The sequence below is a fragment of the Lynx canadensis genome, chromosome E2 (genome assembly GCF_007474595.2).
Source record: "Lynx canadensis isolate LIC74 chromosome E2, mLynCan4.pri.v2, whole genome shotgun sequence".
Taxonomy (NCBI): Eukaryota; Metazoa; Chordata; class Mammalia; order Carnivora; family Felidae; genus Lynx; species Lynx canadensis.
In genome coordinates, this window is record NC_044317.1 from 14,411,531 (window position 1) to 14,431,748 (window position 20,218).

A 20,218-nucleotide genomic window follows, 5' to 3' on the forward strand; every position below is an offset into this window, starting at 1 on the left:
TATTCCTCAATAAAGCTGACTGCTGTCTAGGATAGGATTAAAAAATTTTTTTAAGTTTATGGGGCACCTGGGTGGCTCAGTTGGTTAAGCGCCCGACTTTGGCTCAGGTCATGATCTGATTTGTGAGTTCAAGCCCCATGTTGGGCTCTGCTGACAGCTCAGAGCCTGGTGCCTGCTTCGGATTGTCTCCCTCTCTCTCTGCCCATCTCCTGCTCATGCTCTTTCTCTCTCTCAAAAATAAATAAACATTAAAAAAAATTTTTTTAATCTTTTTTAAGTTTGAGAGAGAGAGAGAGAGAGAGACGGCGTGAGTGGAGGAGAGGCAGAGAGGGAGACCTAGAATCAGGCTAGTGCAGAGCCTGACATTGGGCTCAATCCCTTGAAATGTGAGGTCATGACCTGAGCCAAAACCAAGAGTTGGACGTTTAACCAACTGAGTCACCCAGGTGCCGCTAGGATAGGATTTTTAAAGTTTGACAAATTGAATTCTGCTGGGAAAAGTAGCCAGCCCTTAGCCTAAATAAATACTGCATCTCTTTAGAAAATGCCAGTTATGAGGAAAGGTGTCTACTTCTGAGTTTGGAAAAAGTACGCTAGGTTTAAATGGCCTTTGGGACTATAGAAAATCTTTGTTAGGCTGTTGGGAATGGACTCTCACAAAGTCAGCAATGGTTCTTTCTTGTCATAGGTATGCCTTATCAGCTTGTAAAGGCCCAAACAAGGGATCTCTGGGCCACCTAAATTGAGGAGCGCCCTCCCTTCAGAAGACAATCTGCCAGAAGTCCCTGCCGAAAACTTCCACCCGGGTCTCTCCTACATCACTTCATTTGCTAGAATGAAATGGAGAGAAAAACAGGAAAAGGCCAGTAAAGATAAAATTAATTTATTTGCCCTCACAATTCCGTGGGCCGCACCAGGCCCTGCAGTCCTAGAAGCATGCCCTGCAGCAGTGGGCTGGGGAGTCCAGTTCTCTGGAGTGCCTGCCTACTCCCTTGTCCGGAGCCGTGTTAAGTCGGCTTCTGGCTGATCCCAGCATCCCGCTCCCACATGCAAAGGTACGCAGGTCCACCTGCAGCCAACCCAGGCCTGTCTCTGGCAGTAAGGACAGGGCCCTGTGGGTGGCTACCACACTGATCCCTGGGGACCTGGGTGAGTGAGAGGGCAGGAGGGGTTCAGTGCAGAGAGCTGCTGTTCTGCTCTTCAAAGGCCATCTTGCCCAGGAGCTGGCTGTCCAACTCCACCCCACTCACAGGTAGCTGGAAGAAGTTCATTTCGGCTGCTAAGGCTGCCATGGCAGAAGGGTCCTGGCCAAACTGAGCTCGCAACATCATGTCCATTTTCTCCAGCCTCCTCTTGAGCCGCTTGGCTTCCCGCTCCCGGATGAGCCTGGCCTGCCTCTTCTCTGGGGTTTCATTGGCCCGCTTCAGCCTCATGGCTTCCCGATCCCGCTGCAGCCTGCGTGCCCGCTGCTCATCAGTCTCCTGCATGCGCTGCAGGCGCTTGGCTTCACGGTCCCTCATGCGCCTTACTTCCCGCTCCTCCGGGGTCTCATTGTCCCGCCGGCTTTTCTTGGCCGTGCGCTCTCGTTCCAGCCGCTGCAGCCTTACTTCCAGAGGCTCATTCTGTCGACGTAGGGCCCACTTGCGAACACTGGGGGTCTGTGCTTCCAGGAGCTTACGGTAGGCAGCACAATTGTTGCACACAAGCAGAATTCCAGCAGGGTACACTGGAGGACTGAAGGCAATGTCCTTCCCCTCAGCACTGGAGGGGCCCTCACTATGGGCTGGGGGTAGGGATTCCATATTAAGTACTTCAGGAAGTTTCTCGCTGGAATACAAAAATTTTGGATCGTTAGTGTCTCCTTCTAGTCTAGCTCAGGTATCTAGCTCTGACTTACTCTTGTCCTACCAGACCAGTTGCTCCAAGTTCACAACTAGGAGTCAGTTTGAGTACTTGGGAGACCTCTTCTAGCTCTCCGACTCCCCAACTTCTCTGGGCTAGGGCGTCTATCAAGTTATAAAGCCCACCTGGAGTTGGACACAAAGCCAACGGCCAGGTATCAGCTGGACCCCCACAAATATGCAGTTTTCATTCCAGCTGGCTGGTGGTGTTCCTAAGAGCCAGGCAAGGCAGTCCTCCTGTGGAAGCAGCAGTCCTTGAAGTAGAAGCTGCCTTTAGGGGAGTCCACTGGCTCAGCCCCTCCTGCCTTGGACGACTCTGCATTGTACCCTTGGCAAATGGAACTAGGACACAATTCACATAGTTCCAGTCTTCCTCGGACACAGTGGAGACTGTGTCCTCATATCAGGGGCCTCTTAGCACTTATTCCAGTGAACTTTATTATGAATGTTCTTGGACTTCTCCCCCACCCCTATCTCTTATGAAAATATTATCCTGATAGAGGAAAGAAATGGGAATTCATTTCTCTTTGGGGATATCTAATGGAATGGGCATATTTACTAGCTTCATTACTTTTATTTCCAAGGAGTCAAGGGTCAGTTGCCTTTGCATTACCTATCTCTAGCCTTTGTTTTGATTTGGGAAAGCAGAACCCACACCCAGTAATTTGTTCCCAGACCAAGAGGTTTAGGTGGCCAGCTAACCTGTTAAACGTGGCATGGCTGGTAAAACGGGCTCCACACACAGCACAGTTAGACCTCTGGTCCTCCGAGTGGATTAGGAGGTGACGACCCAAGGACCCTGGGGAACTTAGGGCCCGGCCACAGACAGGACACATATAGCTCTTGGCGCTCACCACTGCTGCAGTATGCTGCAAAACAGAGCCTTAATCTGTCAACTCATGCAACCTTTAAGATAAGTCATACCCACTTAGAAGCTATTTCTAAAAAATGTCCCCTTTCCTTAGTCTCAGAACAAGGGATTTGCAACAATTCTCCCCGTTAAGCACCTGGAAAAGTAAGAGTCTTGTTTTAACAGGCCTTTAGAAGGGCCAGGCCATGCCGATTATTGTTCAGATTTCATTAGCTTGAGTTTTGACTATGTTCTGGAACGTGCAGCTGGCCTGATGAACAACAGGGCTCCAGGGCAAGAGCCCTCTTCAAAACCTGCAAAGAACTCATGCTTGGGATAATTTCTGTCGGCTTGCCTCACACTGTGCAGACACAAATGCACGGTAAGGAGGCAATGAAGGCCAAGTGTAGAAGCTAGCTAGAAAGACTGGTATCCAAAAGAGATTTTGTCCTGCCTTTTCTTCAATCTTTTCAAAACAATCTTCTAAAGAAGATTGTCTGTTTGTTAACCAACTACCTTTATGGTAAAGCTCAGGCTGCCATGTGTGCTGATGCCTTTCTAATATAGATCACAAGGCAAAGGTGCTCTGCGATTGGATCATGGAAAAAAGAGCACAAAAGCTCGTGTTCTTCCGATCCCTTCATTTACACTTTCTCTAGTATAACAGAAACATTTATGTGAACTCATTTTTTTCTTCTTTAAAACAAAGCCCTCATTATTAATGGATCTTAGCTTCAATTTAACTATTTAAATATGCATTAAGTAATTTGGGAAAAAAAATTATACTTAAGTTTTCATAGGGTGTCTGCCTGGGAACCGACAACGGTTTTACCCAACATATCCCACTTAGTCTCTAAAATGTTCTGGGGCCTGGAGTGGACTCTTATTGGAAGCACCAGCCCAAGGTTCCTCTGGGAGCTGGAGGCAAAGGCTAACCAATAAACAAGCTGCTGACACTCGTGTTCTGGAGCAAGTGGCTCCCCAGCCCATACCTGGTACACATGAGCAATCAGCTGCTCACGGCTCCCACAGTCTAGCTGGCAGAGGGGACACTGGCAGAGTCCAAGTAAGGGGTCAGAATTCAAGTTCCCCGTGACCTGCAATTCAACAAGTAGGCAATTCATTAAGACTGTTTACCACTCTTTTCCCTGCCCCTACTTCTTTTAATAGGGTATCCTGTTAAAAAGAACACAACCTGGTATCACATGTTATTCTTAGGTTTCCACTATGGACTGAAAGAAAAAGTAATAGGGCAAGGGAATAAAATTTGCTCCTATCTTTATTTTCTCCAAGGCTTCCTGCCATGAGGACATAGGGCTGCCCCAGGGACAGCTTCTCTGTTTTTTCCCCTAAGGTTAACTCTCTCGGATTAGCTTCCTTCCGGCTGTCCTTCTTGCAGGAATCCTCAGGAAACAATTTAGTGAGAAGGTGGCACCTCAGGTAACACTCTGACTTAAATTTGCAAGCATATTCGAGAGTACACTTCAGGAAGTCAGCCGACAGTCTTGCAAAAGTAGATATTCCGTCTGGAAAGAAGTGGGGGAGCTGTACCTCAGTTAGTGACATGTGGGTGGACAGGAAAGCTGGTGTGATGAGAGTTGTGTCTGAGGTTTGGGTAAATGGAGCTGTGGAGGAAGACAGGCTTCACATGAAGGTCCAGGAGACCATCAGGCATCAGGGCTGAGCAGAAGGGTCGGGGGGGTTCCTGGACTCAGGAACCATTTGTCACTTGCCTCATGCTCTACCACTTCACTCCCACCAACAGGCTGCTCCACATTTTCTAACTCTTTTTCCACTTTGACCACCCCTCCATCTTCCTCTGATGTGTGGGAAGAGACTTCATCTTGTGTGGTCTCCTCTTCATCACCCTCACTGTCACCTAGAACACACAAATTGGTCACTAGTTCTGATTTTTGCATAAATAGGCCTTGAGTTGCTTTCCACCTTAGAGTTTGTAGCTATAATGAAAACATTTTCAGATCTTCCACAACAGAGTTTATATCAATGAATAGTCTATAGAGTTGGATAGTGGATACAAATCATGTTAAGTGAAAGAGCTGCTAGCTCTTATTTATAATGCCATTTGCACACTAAAGAGAAAATCTCAGGCAAAACCATTAGACAATGGTTATTGGGCCCTGTATCTTATCATAAAAATAATTCTTCTTACATGATTCCCAAATACCTCATACTTCAAATCATACCTCCTATGCACCTCACACCATGCTCATTCATTCCCACAACACATCACCTCTGACCTACCCACACTTCTCACTGATTTTATTACTTACTTTTCTCCATAACCCCCTGCGTGATTTTTCCATGGTATCACATACACTATTCTAGTCTGTGTCCCACTAATCTTTTCTCTCCCAAAAAACCCCAAGGCACACAGAGAAACAAGGAAGTTTTCCCTTCCTCTTAATCAATAAAGGAGATAGTAGTCAATTAGTTAAAAATAATGTCTACTTTATAGAGAAAAGTTTGTTCAGTCCAGTGGAAAAAACAGCACAGCAACCAACCTCAGGCCATTTGTTGTGGTACCTGACTCAGTGGGTTCTTACTCTGCTAGTAACTCAGGATTCCAGGTTAAATAAATCCATTGTTTACATTGGTTCTTTGGATTATCTGATGGATAACTGACTGCATTAAGTGGAGGGAACAGGACATTCTTTAGGATGAAATACAATTTCTTATAACTAAAGTAAGAATTGAGTTTATTTTCATTTAGGGGGTAGGATGTGGCTGTGGGGAGGTCTACTTGTGGCTGAGGGGTCTGCAAAATTTTTGTGGGTTGATTTTTGTTCCCTCATTATAAAATACATAGAAAAGAAAAAGATTTTTTAAAAACCACGATAATAATAGGGAGTTTGTTCTGAAAGGGAAAAAAAGTACGAGTACCTTGAAGATCACAAGAGGAAGCCAAGCCTAGGGAAGCTGTCAGACTCCAACCCTATCTCAACCACCCTTAGATTCTGGATTCCTGGGCCTGACTGTGAGCAAGAGAAATACAGGGTAGACTGTCACCTGTGAGACTCAGCTTTCCTAGTTACAGTGCTTCTTGTCTTCTCTCTACCACCCCTCGTGTAATTTTTAAATCCACCAGTATCTGGCAAAACTGGTTACATTCTTTGTCTTCATAAGAAAATCTAACCAAATCATCTGCTAGTAGTTATGTGGGTCTCTGTTAGATACTCTGCTTGGTTGGTGGACTGGATTTGGGCCCTGGAAAGATCTATATCATATGTATGCCTTATTCCCTAGCCCAAAGCTTTTGTGGGAATTTATCTCAACGATGCAGGATTTGAATAGATTAAATCATACCATATTTTCTCACCAGTTTATCCAGAGTACTTGTACACTTAGTCTAAGACACTACTGTATCAAACACGCTATGTGACTGATCAAAAATCCAAATATAGAATTCCAAAGATTTAAAAAAAAATAAGTATGCCATCTAGAGGGATGATGCAGCTTTTCCAGAATGGAAACCTATTAAACTTTTATAGATGTTGCCATTCCTATCCTGTTATTCAAACTGGTGGCTCCCATAGGTTTTCTAAAAATCTTTCGTTTTTTCTGTACCTGAGCAATTAGATGCTAATTTTTTTTTTTTTTTGCTAAATTATTAATTTGAGTGAAAACTAGTTCCTAGAAGGTCCCTGAATTCTTTCCCTCTTTGTTATTCTTTAATCCCAAATGTAGAGAAAAATTAAAAATGTCACTCTGAATTGACAGTAATAATATCCAATATCAGATGGATGTGATTAGTAAAGTATGGAAATCATCCTAGGAAATTTGTATTTCAACAAATATATCTCAAAATGTATTTGTTCAGGCAGGTCATGGAACAGATGATCCATCAGACTCAGTTAGTTACCAATCACTGTCTTTTCCATCTCCTTCCAGGGATCTACTTAGGACTTGGTGTAGAAAGACATTGACTTTAGCACTTGATTGCTTTTCTAAAAAAATTAATTTATTCTTTTAAAAGTAGTCTCTATGCCCACTGTGGGGCTCGGACTGAGATCAAGACTCGCATGCCCTGCAGAGTGAGCCACCCAGGTACCCAGACTTTAGCATTTTATATGATGCATAATCTCATTAGTAAGCAAATCCTCTTGTGTGACATTCAAACTGGGTCCTCAAGCAAAAATTTCATTAATGCCACTCTTATATTTTGTTAACTTTAAGTAAATAGATTCTAGGAGACAGGGATTATTTTCATTTCACCTAACCCAGGGACTGCTCCTGTACGAATGATCTCTATACCCCTGTCTATCACAGTCATCACAAACCTATCTGTGTATGGCACTGTATCAAGTACTGCAGTCCATGAGTTAAAAAAATATATAATGCCAAACCTGTCCTCTCTCTGGATAAGCATATGCTCATACACCTTGGAACACCTTTGGGAACACTGAGGATCCACAAATCTCTTTCTTCATGTCTTCCTCCCAACCCCCATGCACAATCCCCAGAGCACACACACTCTGATAATTCTTCTCCCATTGCCCTGAGTCATTACCAGAAGGTGCAGAACTCACTGCTACTGGAGTCCTGATCTCTTAGTTGTTGGATAGCTTGTCGCTGACTGCCAAGGTCTCCAGGAAAATCAGTTTTCATCATCGCCTGGCGGGCTTGCTCTTCTAGCCCAGCAAATACTTGATCCCCTGGTGGTCACAAGGAAAAACAGTCAGGCCACCAGCTAGACAGCATATCCCAGGCAAGCTGGGTGGAAAGTCAGACCATTCAAAGTTGGGAGACAGGCAGGTACCCTATTGTGGGGTCATCCATCTCTTAGCTTGCTGCCTCCTGGAGTTTCTGGGCATGGCTACTCTTCCTGGGCAGTGAGCCAGATGCTCTAGAAAGCATCACTTGCTTAAATCCTCCCAATCCTGACTCCTTTCAAAAGGTAATCAATTGCTACTTAACAAATTTAACATCAGACTATCAATTCCACGGATAACCTACCATCAGGATTGGGGAGACAGAGGCAGAAGAGGCAAAGTGATGGGATAATACAGATAGGGCAACAAATGTGGGCACAATCTCTGAATCTTAGCATACTAACATTATGGCCCTGACTCAGAGTTCATCTCTGACTATAAACAAGTGCTTCAAATAATCCTTCCAAATAACAATCTCTCTAATCTCATCTTTCATCCACTCCCCTTTCGAGAGATACTTTGGAAGTTCTGCCTTGATTTTCTTTGTCTACCAGAATTAGCCACAAGCAAATCAACAACTGGTTGAATAACAGACTAAATGGAGAACAGATAATATATGAACTCATTTTTGCTGAGGAACAAACTTCCTGAAACATACCAACTAATTTGCAAGAAATAGTATTTTATCTAGTCTCCCTGGTCAATGAGGTATTTTTTCCTTTTTCTTTTTTCATATGGGGTATCCAAAAGCCCAGGACCGTCCTTGATTATGCATTCATTTGCAATTAACTCTGCCTAGGATCTTTGTGGTTATTGAAGAGTTAATATTTAAGTGCTCTTTTATTTCCAAGAGGCCAGGCATAAGGAGAAAAGAGAATTGGGTTTCTTGAGGTTTCCATTATCTCAGTCAGAGTGGAAACTACAGTTCCCACTCCCAGCCACCAAGAGAGAATAAAAAGCCCTAGTGAAATGTCTGACAACAGGCCAGGCACTTTCTTACTGAAAAGAAAAAAGGAACATAAACAGGTTCAGGTTCCAAGACAGGATACAATGCGGCAGGAGAAATGGTCAGTTGACCTGTGCTATCAGTCCTTGGACGATGAAAGAACTGATGTAAAGGAGGCTTCATGTGATTCACTTTGGCATTTGTTCAGCAAAAATTCAGTGAGCATCTAGATGCTAAGTGCTAAACACTAATAACTACTATTTGGCATATCCTGGTTCCAGGCTCTAAGCTAAGTGCTTTATAGTTGTTGTTGTTGTTGTTTTTAAGTTTATGTATTTATTTTGAGAGAGCGAGAGAGAGAGAAAGAGAATAAGCAGGGGAGGGGCAGAGAGAGGGGGACAGAGGATCTGAAGCAGGTTCTTTGCTGAGAGCAGAGAGCCCAATGAGGGGCTCGAACCCATGAACCATGAGATCATGACCTGAGCCGAAGTCGGACACTTAACCGACTAAGCCACCCAGGTGCCCCAGTGCTTTATAGTTTTTATCTTAATTCTCTGCAAAACTCTATGTGGTAGGTATTCCTACACATATTTTACTTAAGAGAAAACTCAAGTCTATAGAACAAAGTATTCAAACCCAGGTGTGTACAATTTTAATATCCATATTTTGAAACTGCTTTTTAGCAGTGATGTAAGCAGTTTAAATTTTTTTTTTTTAACGTTTATTTATTTTTGAGACAGACAGAGCACGAACAGGGGAGGGTCAGAGAGAGGGAGACACAGAATCTGAAACAGGCTCCAGGCTCTGAGCTGTCAGCACAGAGCCCGACACGGGGCTTGAACTCACTGACCGCGAGATCATAACCTGAGCCGAAGTCGGCCGCTTAAACGACTGAGCCACCCAGGCACCCCTGATGTAAGCAGTTTAGATAGTTCACCAGAGTTGTGCTGCTGAAAACAAACACTTGTCTCTGTGTGAGAAGAATGGCTCTGATCCTAGTGATAATGTTACCTTCGAACCACAACAAACTGATGCTACACCTCAAAGATCAAAATAATGTTCTTAGGGCCAGTAAATGACAAAGGGACCCATCATTTTGATGGTTCTGATACCCTATGATGAGTTACCATGCTGGGGCCAGAGTAACTAATACTGTGGCTACTCTGATTGCTACTGGGAATGGGAGTAGAGGTGGCAAGGGTTCAAGTGAACTTCTAGCCACAGAGCACTCAAGTAAAAGAAAAATAAGCTGCCTTAAGTCCATTTCCAAAATATCAAGATCATAAACTGGACATAAATTACTGCAAGGAAGAACAAAAAAAAAATTCTGTGTTATAGCACCTTCTCATCCTTCTTTGCAGAAGTAAAATATTTTTCTTCATGGTGGTTCCACTGTAACCACAAGACCATGGCCAAACTGGATTAGTTACTGAATTCTTCTGGGTAGATGCATGCTTTTGGACCTGGAAACCATGGGTAGAAATGGCACTGAGGAACACGTCATGTACCAACATATGATTATCAAAGGGTAGACCACTCTCATCAGTGATACTTCTCATCTCTAAAGAAACCTACCCAGAAAAAAACTAGGTTTATAACATATGAACAATACACTTTTTCCCCCCTTAATAGGTAATTGCATTGCATCAGTAGAAGGGCATCTAAAAGGATAAATACCTCTCAAGATCTACCAGTGATTCAGTTTAGACCCACCAACTTGAGCTGAAAATTTTTGTCTATTGATATTGTCTAAATATTTGGGCCTTCACGGAACAGAGAAGAGTTAATTCCATACAACGTCTTTATCTAGGACTTTTGCTGGCAATCTCACTTAGGATAGTTAGAATACATTAATTGTCATTTCCTTTTGGCAGTTTGGTTCTATTCCTGACTCCTGGAAAAGGCTAAGGTAAACTTTATTCCTTAGGGCCATTCTTATCTTAAACATTGACAGAAAGCAAAATATATAAAAACCATTAAAAAAGTGATTTGGGCATATCATGATCTTCCAGTAGGCCCTATATACCTAAGCTGTATATCTGACTGCTCAGAATTATCCTTTCATAAAAAGGTAGTGATATCTGCTAAAATTATGTCATAGTAACTCAAATATAATGTGATCCATAGAAATACTGGCACTTGAGAAATGTTATACAATAGCCTGCTTTTCTTTTTTTTTTTATTAAAAAAATTTTTTTAACGTTTATTCATTTTTGAGAGATACAGCATGAGTGGGGGAGGGACAGAGAGAGAGGGAGACACAGAATTGGAAATTTGTCTGCTTTTCTAATGTAGAATTATTATTTCCTTCTATCTTGAAACTATTGGAATAGGTTAAAAAAACACTCAGGTCTCTAGATATTAATGTAGGGCAACCATCTTATTTAACATGGGTATTTATTTGTCTATTAATAGTTAAGAACAAGTAATCTAAGCTCTATAGTAAAAAACAATGTGCTACCTCTTCTTTTTTTGGTATGAAATCAAGATACTGTTTGTCTGATTTGGCTAAGGTGTTCCAGACTAGACAAGAACAAGGCCATCCAAGCAAGTCTGTAGAACAGAGGAGAAGCCTGGGATAAAAGTTACTAGAAAGGCAAAGATTTTACAATTCTCTTTCTTGAGTCATTGGTGCAATTAAACACATGCAATTTCTGGCTGACTGAAATTAAAGAAAGCAAAGCAGCTGAAAAATATTCCAACAGAGCAGAAGTCAAATGCAGAAAAAATGACCTAGTCTTGGGAGTGAGGGGCTTAGGATTCCATTCCAGCTGACAGTCTCTGTGACCCAAGGTGCTACCACATGCCGGGAACATAGCCATTTACTTCACAAGGATGTTGACAGAATGAACGAGGACAAAACAAGTTGCGTTTTTTGGAAGAGAAGGCACTTTAAAGGCTTTTTTTCCTACTTCTCTGTAAAAGCTGAGAAGCTTTTATTGAAATTCAAAGTTTTTAGTCTTGTATGTACTTTTCAATCTGAAAACAAAAGCCTCTGAAGAAAGAGTTCTCCTTTTCTTAGTGGTTTGCTTGGCATAAACACATCAAATGAGAGTGTACAAGGGACTCTATTTTCAACCTCTCTAGAAAACAGCTGACAGAAACTTGTACTCAGAAGGAGGTGAGATGAGGAAGGAGGGGCAAAGGAAGGTCTAATACCCCTCAGCAGTTTCTCTGAAACCAATAATTCTGGGCTTTTATTCCAAAAGCTCTGTATCAAATCTATTAATGAACTGAGCAAACTACAAGAGTACGTGTGGATGTTTCTGGGGAAAGGAGAGATCATGATGGTAATTCAGATACAGAGACAGTCCTGAGGAAAGCCAAGTAAATGCCAGTGCATCCTGCCCACTGGCTTCTCAAGTGGATCTGATAAATGCTGCCAGGCTACAGCAATGGGATCCTTCCTTCCTTCCTTCCTTCCTTCCTTCCTTCCTTCCTTCCTTCCTTCCTTTTTTACATTTATTTATTTATTTGGGGTGTGGGGGGCAGAGAGAGAGGGAGAGAGAGAATCCCAAGCAGGGTCCACAAAGTCACTGCAGAGTCTGACATGGGGCTTGAACCCACAAACCATGAGATCATGAACTGAACTGAAATCTAGAGTCGAAGCTTAACGGACTGAGCCACCCAGGCACCCCTACAGCAGTGGGATTCTTAATATACTCTTTTAGGTGGGCTCTGAGTTTCATGACACAATCTTCTTCCCAGAAGGCAGATGTAATGGAGCTCAGCCATTACTCAAGTGCCGACTGGCTTTAACATTTCAGCAAAGCTTCTGCAGACATTCTTGCCTCCCAGACCTTGAGTCCATTCCACTTATTTTAAATAGATAAGCAGCATTAAATTCAATACATTTGATTGGTTCCATTTCACTGCAAGGGAACAGGAGACTCAAGCGGGCAGAAGACTGAAACTACCTATTTCTACCTGCCACTTTTGTCATGGGCAAGGAGAAAATGCTGTTTTTAAAAAGGCAGGATCCGCTTCAGTCCCCAAACAGTAAATAAGCACAAAGTCCTGAGACACCAGCAAATCTCAGGGTCTTTTCTTCTTTAGTCAAGCTCAGTCTATTACCTGAGAAGCCTTCATGGTTCCCCATCCAAATACATCTCCGAAAACAGTCCCTCCCTGGGGGTCTGCTTTTTAGTTGCAGCTGAACATTTCTGTTCATGGCCCTCATAATGGTCACTTCCTCAGAGCCCGCACAGCCCCACCCATTCCACCACAATATGATATTGACTCGGCTCTGGAAACTGCATTTCTGCAGCTGTGGATGTGTAATACTCTCTTATCTTCTCCATGGCCTGTTTGTCCATCTGTTTTCTGACCCAATACCAACTCACCCTGGGTTCAACTATGGTGGGAGGAGATTCAGCTGATGGATATATGCTACATGGACACAGGCAAAGGCCATACAAGCCTAGCTTCCCTTGGCCTTATCATAATCAGGCCATCATTCCCTGCCACCTACTCTCCTTAAATCTAACCAAGTCTCTTTGGACAGATGGCTTAAAAAAAAATTTTTTTTTAATGTTTATTTTTAAGAGAGAGAGAGAGAGAGAGAGAGAGAGAGAGAGAGAGAGCATGAGCGGGGGAGGGGCAGAGAGCGAGGGAGACACAGAATCTGAAACAGGCTCCAGGCTCTGAGCTGTCAGCACAGAGCCCGACATGGGGCTCAAGCCCACAAACGGTGAGATCATGACCTGAGACAAAGTTGGACGCTCAACTGACTGAGCCACCCAGGTGCCCTGGACAGACGGCTTTTTTAAGTAAACACCCAACTCCTATGACCGCCTTATTTGTGAACCCATCTACTAAGAATACCTTTCCTTCCCTGCCTTCTTGGGGTCACATCTGTGTCTTTTACTGATACTTGTTTTCAATCAGAGAGAAGACAACCCTCCTAAACCTCTGTGTTGGGTCAAGAGATGTCTCTCTTGACAATCTTCACATTCAGGCCCACTACATTTTATTGTTGTAGCATCAATTTCTAAACCCTTCCTAAACCACTCACTCACCTTTATATTAAGCAGACTTCCACATCCACCTATTCCAGAACATACTCCTAGAAGCATCCAACTTGTTCTCTTCTACAACTTTTCCAGGAGTTAAGTTGAAGAATTAATTGTAAATGAAGGTGTGCCACCCTAATGTCATTAACTTATAAAATATTCAAGTCCACCTAATTCCTCTGTTCCTACTATTTCTTCTCTCACTCTTGAAATTACCCAATAAGATAAGGTACAGAGTGCCTGGTATGCAGGATATTTTTAATGAACTTTAGTCCTCTTATCTTAACTCTTTGACGAATCTACCCTCTCATATGTAGAAGAGTGTTTTCCTTCAAAATAACCGTTATGTATTATTTCACTGAATTCTCTTCGGATGCTGCTGTACTTTATTTGGTCAGTCCTCAATAATAAAAGGTGCTATGTGACTCTTTTTTAAACATTTGGGGGGCGCCTGGGTGGCTCAGTCGGTTAAGCGTCCGACTTCGGCTCAGGTCATGATCTCGCGGTTCGTGAGTTCAAGCCCCATGTTGGGCTCTGTGCTGATGGCTCAGAGCCTGGAGCCTGTTTCCGATTCTGTGTCTCCCTCTCTCTCTGACCCTCCCCCGTTCATGCTCCGTCTCTCTCTGTCTCAAAAATAAATAAAGGTTAAAAAATAAATAAATAAAAATAAATAAATAAATAAATAAATAAACATTTGGGTGAGGATGCTTATCTTCCCAGATCATAGGAAACAGGTCAATTATATAAAATCTGCATAGATAGACATATTAAATGTTAATTTAAAAGGCACTTTGAACATCCTTTATAAGCAGTGCTAGAAGTAAAGAGGAATAGCAGGAAATATAAATGGGACATAGTCTCTGCCCTCTAGAATTTTACAGTCTAATTACTGAAATAAAACATACATACATACAAAACCGCTGAGAAACAATGCAAGGCAATAATGCATACCTAGTTTTCCTGTTACTAGTCTTTCTCTCATGTGATCCATCACACAAACTGCTTCGTAGTCCTGACACACTGCATTCTAAATGCCCCTCCCCTTCTCTGCCTGAAAACCCTTAGTAGCTCCTTATAGTCCACAGTATGAACTTGGCCTTATAGCCTTATAGTCCATGAAGTATGAACTTGGCCTGAGTTAAACATCTCCAAACTCATGTCCTAGAATATCTGGATAAATAAAACGTCTGCTTCATACAAAGTCTCCTTATCCCCTGAACATGTGCTTTCCTTCTTTTATCTTTGCTCACATAATTTTCCCTACCTGATTTTACTTCTTCCTTCTTCCTTTTTTAAAAATCCACTTCCTACCTTCTAAGGCCCAGTTTAAGCTCACAGTCTAGGGCCTTTTCCCTGAAGCATTCCCTCGCTACTTCAGTCTATGGAACTCCTTCCTCTTCTGTAGTACACACAGTCTTAGCATCCCTATACGGCACTCAGCATATACTATCTTGTGTTTTTAGATATTATTTTATGTATCTGTGGCTCCACTATAGTCTTATATATCCTTATGCTGTTTTACAGTCCTGGCATCTAGCACAAGGCTTTGCACAGATATCCTATAAATGTCTGTTAATGTGAATACTAAGGATGAATCAAGTGCACTTACTCCTAAGACAGGTTTCTAATACTTCCTCTAGCAACCAGACACACTTTAAACCCATCACGTTCAACCTCTTTAACCCTTTTTTCCTACACAAATTAGTGTAAGCATCTCACCTAAATTGAAATTACTCTTTCATTTCAACCCAGGTTCCAGAAGACAAAACCCAATACTCACAGTGAACTTTATTTGGATTTGTCTGTTTCCGACGGGACATGTTTTCCTGATCCAAAAGTTCTGCCCTTTCCCAGTTTCACAACTGGATATGTTACTACTTCCTTGCAGGGTGCTGACCTACAATAAAAAACATATTGTTACCACGTGCCATTTTTCCCAGAAATTAGACAAAATTAAAGATAAAAAGACTTTTAAAAAAGTTATTAAGCATATAAAACTCACCAGTTATAAATAATTGAACTAATTAAAGAAAGAAAGAAATGGGGGCACCTGGGCGGCTTAGCTGGTTAAGCATCCAACTTGGGCTCAAGTCATTATCTCACAGTTCATGAGTTCAAGCCCCGCATGTGGTTGTGGGCTGACAATGCGGAGCCTGCTTGGGATTCTTCCTTTCTCCCTCTCTCTCTATCCCTTCCCCACTCGTGCTTTTTCTCTCACTCAAAATAAATAAATAAACTTAAGGAAAGGAAGGAAGGAAGGAAGGAAGGAAGGAAGGAAGGAAGGAAGGAAGGAAGGAATCTCTAGCACAACACAACATCCAGGTCCCAAGAAGTTTAAGAAGGGACCCCTTCAAAGGATTTAGAGAATTCTACTCTAAATCTATCTGTGGAATCCAGAACACTGTTATGTGATCATGATCAAGGTCACCGGATAGAAAAGGAAGCAAAACACTTAGGTAACAGTTTTAGAAGCACTGCAGGCTCAAATGGATAACCCCCATGAATGTAAAAGGAAGCAGATGGAAGCTAAAGAGGGTGGCAGCTCACATGTTACACACCCACTGGAAGTCAAGCCCTGCAATCTGCACAAATGGGAACCTCCAGATGTTTTTTCAAGAAGTTATCTTGCCTGGAGGTGACAAAGCACCACATCCCTGCGAGACAGGAAACATCTCAAAACTTTTAGGCGTCTATAAATGAAATCAGCACAGGAAATAGAGCCTCTACCTAGCGAGGTAGGCACAGTGCTAGGCACTGTGGATGACAGGGCACTGAATCAAATCAGGCTTCCAATGTTGAAGATGAGCTCTCACCAGAAGAGCCAGATGCTATCCACACTGTTGAGTATTAATTCAACATTCCAGTGTGGAATATCAACCTGGCCCTGCTCACATGCTCTGGAGTGGCAAAGTTAATAACTTTAGTGCCTCTTTTTAATCCAGCCTCTGTGTAGCAAAGAGATCAGTGAGAAGAACAAAGAGAAAAGCTCCCCAAAGGAGACGTGCTGCAGAGACCTGCATCTGCTTCCCTGAAACTGGAGGGAACAGATACATAAGCCTGGAGGTTCCTTGTTAGTTTCTAAGAAAGACTTTCCCAGCAGTAAGTGTTGTTAAAGAGTCTGAAATGGATTAGTAGTGAAAACTGAAATTTTCTACGAAAGGCACAGTGAAGTTGTATGGAAACCAATTTGACAATAAATCTCATATGTTGAAAAAAAAAAAAAACAAAAGGCACAGTGAATAAACAGATTAAAAAAAGAGATTCTCTTCCCTACCAAGGACAAGAATATGGATTTGTCACCCTCTAAGTTTTCTTTCACTTCCTGCCCTTTCAAATTGTACTTATACTGAATAAGCAAGTAGTTTAATGCCTTAAGAGGCATTCTGAGAGGCTACTGCTAGCTATACTCTGCACTCCAGTTAGTGAAGACTCATCTCCTGTTATGCCAACTAACTCCTCCATGTAGCTAGAAAGGATCTCAGACCTGTAATCAGATCCTGCCTCCCCTTACCAAAAGAAAGAAACCGCAAATGGCAAAGACAGGCCTCCACAGGAAGTGGCAAAGGAAGCAGCTTTCAGGCAGTCTTCTATCATATCTGCATATCAAACACAGTTCTTTTTCAGACCTTTAATTAAAACAACAACAACAAAAAACCAGCTTCAAATGTATACAGTAAAATCAATTTTAACTAGTTAGAGGGCACTTTCTGTGAGCTAATGCTAATGGTATGTATTCTCTGTTCTAAGTTTTGTTTGCATAGATCATTTCTTTCCAATCAAGTAGTTATTAGCATAAGCAGTGAGGGAATATTCACTTTGGGTCTTTTCCTGTGGAATCATAAAATGGAAAGTTGAATGAAATGCACATTATCATTTTCTCCCAACATTTGTAGAGCTACACCTCTCTATTATATAAGGAAAAATGAAATATTAACTAATCTTTAAATTTTCTCCTAATCAAGATCAGAAATTGAAGCTGTGTGATAAAGGTAATGAAGATCCTTCTGAAGGAAGGCCAAATAACTTGAGACATGCTCAATTCAGATCATCTTGGTGAGGCAACAGTTCAATACTGAAGCTACAAGTCAGAAACAGAGATGAGCATCTGCATATTGAAATAGGCAGTATCCACTGCATCTCACAATCCTCCTAGCGGCCAAATGGGGAACTGACCAGATGGTACCCAATGGGACTTCACACCTGAGGGATTACGTGGGGTGGGGGTGGGGGGGGATAAGCAAATACCCTCCTCTACCTCAAAAAAAAAAAAAAAGTGGGTCGTGGACTCAATAAGGAAATAAATAAGAAAAGACATATATACATACATACATACATGGCAATATAAGTGCATTCTTGACTACAAAGCAAGATCTCAGAGGTTAGACGACCGTTTTATAGGTCATAAAAGGTAATAAAATTCATAGACGCGTTGCCCTAAAGATCATGCATTCAGTTCTTCTTTTAACACTGCCTCAGTTTCCAAGACTGAATCTGAAACTAACACAAAAATGTAAATGGAGAGCCGCCTGAACATCACCACCATCTGGAAGAAAAAACGTAATGGGAAGAAAGTAAACGGTGAGGTTCAGGTTTACAAGGGATTCTACGTAAAAAGGAAGGAAGCTTTGCCTTTAGAACGAGGTTAAGAGTCCTTTGGAGGGAGGCCAACATCGCCCCTTAACATTGTCCCTGCTCTCCCACAGGTGTTAGGTTGCAGCTTTCAGGACACACCACAGACTTTAGCATGGGGGAAAAAAACAAAAAGAGCAGGTGAAATCCAAGCTTTATGAAAAGAGGGTGCACTCCCACCTCCAGCTCTGGTGCAGTTCCCACGGAGCAAAGTAAACTCGCCCGAATCCCAGTGATTTGTATCTGCCAAAAAGGAGAGGACGAGAAAGCTGGTCACGTAGCTGCCTCACTGTTCACCCTGTTCCCACTTTCTTTGGTCTGGAGAAGGTGTACAATCAGCCGAGATGGTCCCTCTGGCTTCGATCTTCTGAGCACAGGTAGATACCCAGGAATTACCGACAAAAGCCAGAGGTCTTCCGAGGCGGCTCAGACAAACCCTCAGACGACACAGTCTTCTCAGAAATCTAAATTTAGAAGCCGTTCTGCGAGACCGCGACGCGGGACTGACACCCGGGTCTGCACTCCCACGCCCATCCTCCTCCTCCCCCGGCTCCACCCCAGCCTGTCAGACGCCGGGGCCGCCCCGGTAGTGCCCGGCCCAGCCCGACCTGGGCCCACCGCGGGAGGGCGGCGGCGCGGACGCCCCTCCCGCGCCCGAGACCGCCAGAGGGACTGAAAGAGGAACGGCCCGTGGGGAGCCAGCCGGGTCCGGCCTCGTCTGGGGAACCCGGCGCAGGGGGAGCGTCGGAGCCTGGGCTACCCCCGCCCTCCGGCCAGAGCGAGCACCAAGCCCCCTCCCCAGACACAGACAAAAGGACCGACAGCGGGCGAACAAGGGAGAGAGCGGGGAGCCCCTGCATCCTCAGCCTAGCCCCGGAGGAAAGGAGACGGGGGTCTTTTTACCCGGAGCCTCGGCGCACCGCGGCGCGCCGCGTCCCTGGGCCCCGCCTCCGGACAGACGGACCGCCGGACAATGGGCCCCGGGCCGCAGCTCGGGCCGGCTGGGCCGGGGCTCTCCGGGACTGAGCCCCGGCAGGCGGAGGGCGGTTTCGGGCCGAGCCGGTGGCGGGGAGCCGAGGGGCGGCGCTGCAGACGGACAAAGCCAACGGCAGACAGACAGACGGAGGGGGAAAAGATGGCGACGCGGGCGGCGGGAGCGCGCTGCTCGCGCACCCGCAGTGAGTGGGGCGCGTGCACGAGCCTCTCCTCTCTCCCTCCCCCCTTCTCCGGCTTGGTACCCCTCCCCGCTCCCCAGGCGCGCGCCCGGCGGTGTGGGCGGGGCTTGAGGAGAGGGGGGTCTGGAGAGGCGGGACTAAAGGAGCATCCAATCACAGACTTTGGAGGGGGGCCTAGCCTCCATCCTCGCGCCCCGGAGACCACCCAGCCTCGCCCCCTCTTTGGTCTTTCTTCAGCCCCGTCAGCACCCCTCAGCAACCTAACCTTTCCTGGACCTGTGAACTCCACCCTGACAGTCAGCTCCGATCCTGGTTTCTTACCTCACCTTTGAATTCAGCCACAAAACCCACATCCCCCAACCACAGCTCCACCGCAGGCTCCCCCTCTGCTTAGCCCAACCTTAGTCTCTCCCCCAACCCAAACCCTCTTCTTTTGCTTTCCCCGACGCTTCACGGTTTCTTCGTCCGCCTAGACATTTAATGTGTACCCAGACCTAGGGGCCACAGGCCTTTGTAGGGGGGGCCACGTTCTGCTGTCCGAACTTCAGAGGAGAAAAATCTTTAGACTTCAGGAAAATCTTTAGATTTATTTTAGGCATTTAAGTCTCCAACATGCTTCTTAACTAGTAAAATAACAGTAGCTGTAGACCTAGGGGCATAGGATATAGAATAGCACAGGATATAGAATAGAGTAACTTTGGCACTGTTACCACTTAAGGGGCATTTGAGGCAATAGAAAGTGGTTAGATTCACTTCCTAATAAGACACCTCCTTCCCTTGTCATCATCCCTGCTTCTTCACTACTTTGTTTCCTTCCTCTTATTCTGTCCTCTTGTAGAACGCCTAAGCTTGCCTCTGACAGAGCTTACTTGAAGTAGGGAATGCGGTGAAAAGCAGATGGGATCTGGTAAGAGCAGATCTAGCCTGGAGTCCCAGCTCTGCCACTGACCAGCCTGGTGGCTTTGGACAAGTCCCTATTCTGAACCTCTGCTTCCTGAAATGTAAAATGGATAATAAGGTAATAATTCCTAACCT

At 44.1% G+C, this 20,218-nt stretch overlaps 1 protein-coding gene across 12 annotated transcripts; it reads right to left on the reverse strand.

The window, feature by feature from the left end:
* Positions 1–867: 867 nt before the first annotated feature.
* Positions 868–19,172, reverse strand: ZNF821 (zinc finger protein 821). Of its 12 annotated transcripts, XM_030299785.2 has the most exons (10): positions 18,912–19,172; positions 18,189–18,251; positions 16,891–16,975; positions 15,160–15,276; positions 9,709–9,830; positions 7,299–7,424; positions 4,485–4,630; positions 3,744–3,848; positions 2,604–2,770; positions 868–1,827 (listed from the first exon to the last, which is right to left on the reverse strand). In XM_030299785.2, exons 6-10 carry the CDS (start codon positions 7,378–7,380, stop codon positions 1,173–1,175), a joined length of 1,155 nt encoding a protein of 384 aa, XP_030155645.1. In that variant the 5' UTR covers positions 7,381–7,424; positions 9,709–9,830; positions 15,160–15,276; positions 16,891–16,975; positions 18,189–18,251; positions 18,912–19,172; the 3' UTR covers positions 868–1,172. The 12 variants fall into 12 exon arrangements, with proteins under 12 accessions (XP_030155645.1, XP_030155637.1, XP_030155638.1 ...); XM_030299777.1 differs by lacking the exon at positions 9,709–9,830; XM_030299778.1 differs by lacking the exon at positions 9,709–9,830 and having other exon boundaries at positions 16,891–17,005.
* Between the last annotated feature and the right edge of the window lie 1,046 nt (positions 19,173–20,218).